Raw genomic sequence first — 6,924 nt, 5'->3', positions numbered from 1 at the left:
TTATCGTACGTCTGCTACTTAAAATGATTTTACACTCCACCATATATATATTTAACTGGTCGTTTCATTAATTAATTTTAAAGATTTGCACTAAATTGTAGACTAGTGGTTTTGTGTTTGGGATGAGTAGATTTTTGTCATGTATGCTGTTATTTCTTCAGATTTTTACGGCGTTTGTAGCACGTCTTCCGGCTATCTTTACGTCACTGAGAAACTTTCATTTATTTAATTATTTTATTATATATTCTTAATGTTCTTAATAATGTCAATTTTGATTAAAGATTTCAACATATTTGGATACGATCTTGGTTGTTGTTACCTGAATAGTTTTCAAAAAAAATCCGAACGCGTCTTATTTTAAAACCTTAATTACATTTTCGCAGACTAAAGGTTAATACGAATGATTTCGCCACAAATTACTTGATATGAGTAACGTGTGATTTTTTTTAAGAAAAAAGTTCACTTTTTTAATTCAAATATTTAAACATTTAACCTAAACAATAAATATTGTCACTTGCTCTGATCATCCAGAGTTTTTAATATAAGGTATAAAAGCTATAAAATAAAATTTATAGTATGGGAGAGGTTAGGCGTTAGGTTAGTCATTGCAAGACATTAGAATTTAGATTTTAGTAGAGCCCATTCATTAGCCATTAGATGTCTGGTGTCTATAGTTTATAGTGTAAATTTATAAAATAAATAATGTTAAACAGTTAAAGTATAAGAAAAGATAGGGACATGAGGTTTGTGACAGGAACAAGTACATGAGCAGCAGTAATCCTGGATAAAACCCATGAAACAAAATAAGAGAAGAGATGGATTGTCAAAAATAATCTTGATTGACTTGATATTTGATATATTACATTTATTTATGGTTGATTTGATTATTATTATGATCAGCTGATCATTCAAAATTTACATTATATAAAATTTTTCTATATCAAAAATTACATTAAATTTTTAACAGGTGATATTGAAATTAAAACACTCAAAAGTTTGATGCTTGCTTGAAAAAAAGTCAAGAGTCACCAAATCAAATACAAAATTTAACCTAACGAGAGTGAATAATTTTAAAATGCCTGTCATTCCAAAATTGAATCCCAGGGAATCTGGAGATTATGTGAGCAAAAACAGTGTTCATGTTAATATAAAGGAAGATGGCATAGAAAGAATTGCAAACAAGGTTAGTTTTTTTTTTAAATTATAAGGCCTGTTTTTTTTTATAAGACAAGGAGTCAATCACCAGTTTCTGTTTTATATTTATATAAAATCACCAAACAATATTTTAGTTGTAATTAACAATACAGCAAACAATTAAGGGATTGTAGTTCCATAATTTTTTTAATTATTGTTGATACTGCAAAATATAATGCTAATTTTGCATGTTTTTTCAACGTAAACCAAGACTCACATGTTGACAATTTTTTTCATGATTTTAAAAAGTGATATAGCTGAGAATGGTATGTAATTATTGATTAGTTCAGAATCATCTTTTTTAAATATTAGTATAACATTTGAAATCATAAAACATTTAGGGAAAACAGTTTTTCAGAGAATAATAACATATGTGAGCTACTAGGTGCACCAATTTATCTTTAAACAATTTTACAATCAACATGCTCTATTTCTCATGAGATTTTGTTTTACTATCATTGAAATTTTAAACTAATGAAAGTATATTATGTTACAGGTGATTAAATCACTATTGAGTCACCCAGACGAAATTTCTGTCAATAGATGGAAAACTCATGAATTGCTGCCACAAACTCAAGATGAATTTGCCGCTAATTGGTTTTTATACAAAATTTTCAACTTTTTCCTTTAAAATAAATGTGTATGAAGATTATGTTAATATCAAAGACTGAATTAAATATTTTTGTCCTGAATAGTTCTACACTAATATCAATAACTTTTTGATTTGTTCATTGAATCTTGTGGTGTCAGTTCAATTCGAATCATCAAAAAAACACATCTAGGCAATTTTAATACATTTAATTCTTTCATTTTTCTATTTTTATGCAGGGTCTTTTTTTGTTCTCTTTTCAGATCTTTATCTGTATCTTTTGATCAACTTTTTACCATTATAAATAGTTGACACCAACCTTGGATGTAATAGTATGCATGTTGCATGGTCTTTAAACTGATTTATAATTAATTCTTTGTTCATACACTCGGTCTCAGACACACAAAGAAATCTGCATTTTCTGGTTGATAAGCTGGATTAAAAATTTATCAAAATTACTTGTCAATGAATTTAAAATGAAAAAAGTTGAAAAAATTAACATGATGAAGCTATCTACAATAGCTCATTATCGTACCATTTTCTGACTATATTAATATTACAATTGCAGTATATGTGCATGTGCAATAATGATCAGCACATTTAGATGCAATCATAGTTGAACAACTAGTTGAATTGAACATGGTGTTTTGAATTAATTCTACTGATTGTTTTTAAATGTGCTTTAGTCCTATAAGTTTTAATTTAAATGTTTATAGGATTTTCTTATCTGACCTTTTAAATTTCTGCTTCTGGAGTTCTCCTGGAAAAGAATACATGGTGCATTACAAAAGCAAGAATAGAACTGGATATTGGTCCTTGTGTGCTGCTTTATGGAGAGCTCTTGACGTTAGTCTTCCTTCCTCATGCTATATTTTTTGCAACTATTAGATATAACTTTATTTAACATTAAAACATTAACATTCATTTTGTGTTGTAGGATGGTTATGACATTACAAATCCAGCATTCTATTCTAAAATTGATGAATCAACTTTGAAAAAAATATTCAGATCCGATTCCAATTATGATATTCCAAAACTTCATGAAAGGCATTGTATAATGCTAAAAGATGGAGAAATATTATTAAAAGTTAGCGAATTTTACCAATGTTTATTTCAATGATTTTTAAATATTCTGTTGATATTAACCTTTGTTTAGAATTTCAATGGGTCATTCTTAAATGTCGTTAAAGCTTGTAATAATAGTGCAGAAAATTTAGTCAATTTAATAACAAAAGAGTTTACTTCCTTTACTGATCAAATCAACTTCCAAAACGTTGAAGGTTTACCATTCAACTTTCATGTCCATTTTCGTTCACTAGTTTGTTTTAAATTAATATTTTTTAACAGTTTCTTTTTATAAACGAGCTCAAATTTTGGTGGCTGATATTTGGTCATGTTTTGGTGGCAAGGGTTATGGGAGATTTCATGATATTGATACAATAACAGCATTTGCTGATTATAGGGTGCCACAGGTGCTTAACTGGTTTGGAGCATTGAAATATTCTGAAGAACTAACGAGTCTATTAAAAAAAGGTTGAATTTCGTTAACTTGATTTTAATTTTTCAAATATATTTAATATTTCGGAGAAAGTTTCCACCTTATAATACGCAGGATCGGCTGTTAAAAGTGTGCAGTTCAAAATTCTAGTCTTGATTTTAGTGATCATAAATTTTTATCATTAAATTGATCACAACTCTATTAACATTTCATTTATATATGAAAAAATACTGAAATTGAACAAAAATGAAACATTTTGAACAAAAATTTTGACACTAAAAATTAAAACTAAAAGTTAAAATTGAAAGCTGATAAGGAAATGAGAAAGTTTTGGTAACACACTGACACTCGCAGCCAACTTTCACAAATTTATATTCGATATTTCAAATATGTAACATTGGTAACGTGTATTTTTTATTCATGTTTCACTTATTACATTCCTCTAAATACGTTTGTTGCCCCTTCATGCAATTAATATGTTATCTACAACTGTTCGATACTTTATATTCAATTTGTTTTATAGATTCTGTACTAGTTGAATTACATTAACAGAGGGCACCACCTTTGCACATGGAGACAGATGGGAAATTGAGATAAGAGGATGTACAATTCACTGCATTGAAGTTGATTATTTCTATTCATTCCAACCGTTAATTAAATAAATTAATTAATTAACTAATCACAGTTTATACTGCCTATACTGGATTTCAAGATTTAATCAATTTCTCTTTCACTTTTTTAAAATTTCATCATTTTTACAAACATTCTCAGTTAATAGTTAAAAAGGTCAATGAAACATTGGAAAGTCTACCCAGTAGCACAACCAATCTCAAAGTTAATTCCATAATTATTGATCATTATTTGTGGGACATGAGAAGAGAGAAAGCTAAAGAACTAGAAAGTGTTCCATACCACAGAACAGAAAGCATTTATTACTGAATCCAGTCCAGTCCATATATCCATGATCCAGTCATCAGGGACTGTTGATTGCATTAAAAAACAACAGTCAATCACATAATCTATTGATTAACAACTCTTTTAATATAAACTTGCTGCCATCAATCAAAAGTTGTTATTAATTTACTTTTAATTCAACAGTTTCTTAAAAATGATTACAAAAAAATTTGATTACTTATTTGAATTTTTTGAATCAAAATAATTTATGAATAAGAGTTATTTCCCAATTGGAGCTGATGATGAGAAAAATCCACTACTTTGCTTATTAGCTGATCTTGAAGGTGCGAAACCCAACATTTTCTGAATATTCTGTAGTAAAAAATTTGAACATCATTTGAAAATGCAATGAAATGTTTGTTCATTTGAATGCGTGCGTGTAGCATCAAACTCATTTATAGACAATAACTTTAATCAAAGCATAACTAAATTCAGATGTTTCATAACAGCTCCATGATCATGAAAATTGTAATAATTAGGTTACCTATATAACGCTCTATGCGTAGCGTCATATTATTGAGTCTATTCTAGCTCTGCCTTGGTCATTTATCTTTTGCCACGTTCCCAATTTTCAATCAACTACTTTTTTAGCTATGTCTACCAACTTATCTTTGGTCATCGAATTTTCCTTGAAAAGGCTGCTTTTTTAAACTGACTTCATTAATTTTTCTTTACATATATCCAAAGAAAAATTATGTGCATTTTAACATTTTCAAATTTGTATTTCTCTATATTAGTGCCACTGATTAAGGTTTTTCTATGCCACGATTTTTTACCGCACAAGTTCAAAATTCTATTTTATTTCAAATGATTCACAAAGAATTATCTAAAATAAATGCAATGATGACGCAGAGAACAGTTTTCCAACGTGGGGCTCGCCGATAGGCAATTTTTATCATCGGGGGAGGCAGAGAGGCTTTACAGGTTAGTGGGGTGAAAGGAAAAATAGTTCTGTAATAATAATAAAACACTGTATACCGTCATAAAATATGGGGAAAATAGATGATTAATAAAATAACCAAAAAATGGTCGTCAACTTTTTTCACCAGATTTGTGAGAAACTTTGCCTTAGAGTGTAGAATACGATAAGAAAAAAAATCTCGCATCATGTTCATATTTACATATGACATCTAGACCCGACCACACAAGTAATTTCAATAAGTAAGTCAATTAAATGTGTACCTGTCTAATTGACATAGTGCAAAGTATGTAGAGAAAAATGAAAGAGCAATCAGTGTAATCCTCTCCAATCAAATTCCTGTGAGAAATATTTTGCAACCAGCTTATGGGAACAAATGGTAACTTGGCCACCACTCTTCCTTCAAATCTTCAAAAAAATAAACAAAAAAATTTAAATACCACAAACTGAAATAAAATTAAACAAATTTATTTCTAAGCCAGATTGAATGATGTAACACAAAAGCATCATTGTATAATTATATTCAAGATTGAAATGCTAAAATTCATTTACATTGAATTGAACATGCTGAGCAAGGCTGTAAAAGCAATTCCAATAGCAAACACTGACTTCATTTTCACCTGCGAGAAAATAAATGATTATTCAAATGTTTATATTTTCAGTGAATTAAAAGTATTCACACCATCGAAAGGTCCCTGTTATTCGTTTTCAGCTTTTCTTCTTGTCTTTCTACAAAAAAAACGTTATTAATCATAAGCATTATCAAGTTTTTTTTATTGTTATGTTATGCATCTACAAAACTATGCTTAAAAAATGCAATTTTGGCAACCCTCGATGTTAATTCATAAATGCAATACAGGTACAATTCCTTGAGAACGTCTGATAACAGAATTAATGAATACAATAATTGATCATCATGTTTGTACATGAAAAACAAAATTACTCTGAGTTAAAAATTCTTTCATGTCATAGGCACTTAATAGTCACATGAAAGATGAAATTTAAAAACCATAAAAAAAATACCTAATTTTTTTTTATGGTTTCTGTCAGATGTGTCTATTGCAACAGTTTCTTTTTGTTTTTCCACTATAAAAAGAAGTTTTCCCTTTTAAATAAAATTTAATAATAGTTAAAAAAGTGTTTTACCTACTAACATTTTTTACTTTGTTTTTCAACTTCATTTTTTAGTTTTTTATATTTGTCAGTTCTGTAAACAAGAACCCATGTAAGACCTGTTAAATAGCATTAAAACATATCATCATTATTGCTTCTATTTCTCGACAATGCTGGTTAAAATGTATTAATCATATTTAACTATTAAAAATTAGGTCAAAATCAGCACACAAATGATAAAGGACATCATTTCCAACACTTAACTTAGAAAATTTGAAATGTAACAGTGAAAAATAAACTATTCAAAAGCAGATAGTTCACTGAGAATTATATTATGAACAAGAAAAAGTAAGGCGGGAACAGTGAATAAGTAATGAATTAAATAAGTAATGAACAAATTATGAAAAATATTCTGTATGTGCAAATAAATTTATCAATTAAAACTGTCATTATAAGGTATAAAAATTATTATGATAAATATTTATATTGGTCATTATTACGATAATCCTAGAACAAAAGCAATTATGTAACATCAAAATCTAAAATGACTCATCTAAAAAAGACAATACTTTCATAGAATAGAACCAAACACTCACCTTCTCCAAAAAGAGCAGTAACAATTGAGATAACAACAATTAATATAGTGTCTGCAATCAT

General features: G+C 28.3%; 2 protein-coding genes across 2 annotated transcripts; one reads left to right on the top strand and one right to left on the bottom strand.

The window, feature by feature from the left end:
• Positions 1-1,075: 1,075 nt before the first annotated feature.
• On the top strand, positions 1,076-4,220 carry HELRODRAFT_73484 (hypothetical protein; the record flags this gene model as incomplete). The annotated part of the gene is made up of 8 exons (XM_009014109.1): positions 1,076-1,183; positions 1,691-1,791; positions 2,500-2,629; positions 2,721-2,870; positions 2,940-3,063; positions 3,131-3,316; positions 3,834-3,904; positions 4,053-4,220. The coding sequence occupies 8 exons, from the start codon at positions 1,076-1,078 to the stop codon at positions 4,218-4,220; spliced, it is 1,038 nt and encodes a 345-aa protein (XP_009012357.1).
• A 234-nt stretch (positions 4,221-4,454) lies between these two features.
• Positions 4,455-6,924, bottom strand: HELRODRAFT_156425 (hypothetical protein; the record flags this gene model as incomplete). Its single annotated transcript, XM_009014108.1, has 7 exons — positions 4,455-4,547; positions 5,418-5,562; positions 5,719-5,774; positions 5,837-5,883; positions 6,178-6,240; positions 6,309-6,386; positions 6,864-6,924. 7 exons carry the CDS (start codon positions 6,922-6,924, stop codon positions 4,455-4,457), a joined length of 543 nt encoding a protein of 180 aa, XP_009012356.1.

Source organism: Helobdella robusta (assembly GCF_000326865.2).
Source record: "Helobdella robusta unplaced genomic scaffold HELROscaffold_13, whole genome shotgun sequence".
Lineage (NCBI taxonomy): Eukaryota > Metazoa > Annelida > Clitellata > Rhynchobdellida > Glossiphoniidae > Helobdella > Helobdella robusta.
Note: the sequence above shows the minus strand (reverse complement) of the source record. Positions and strands in the feature narration are given on the sequence as shown.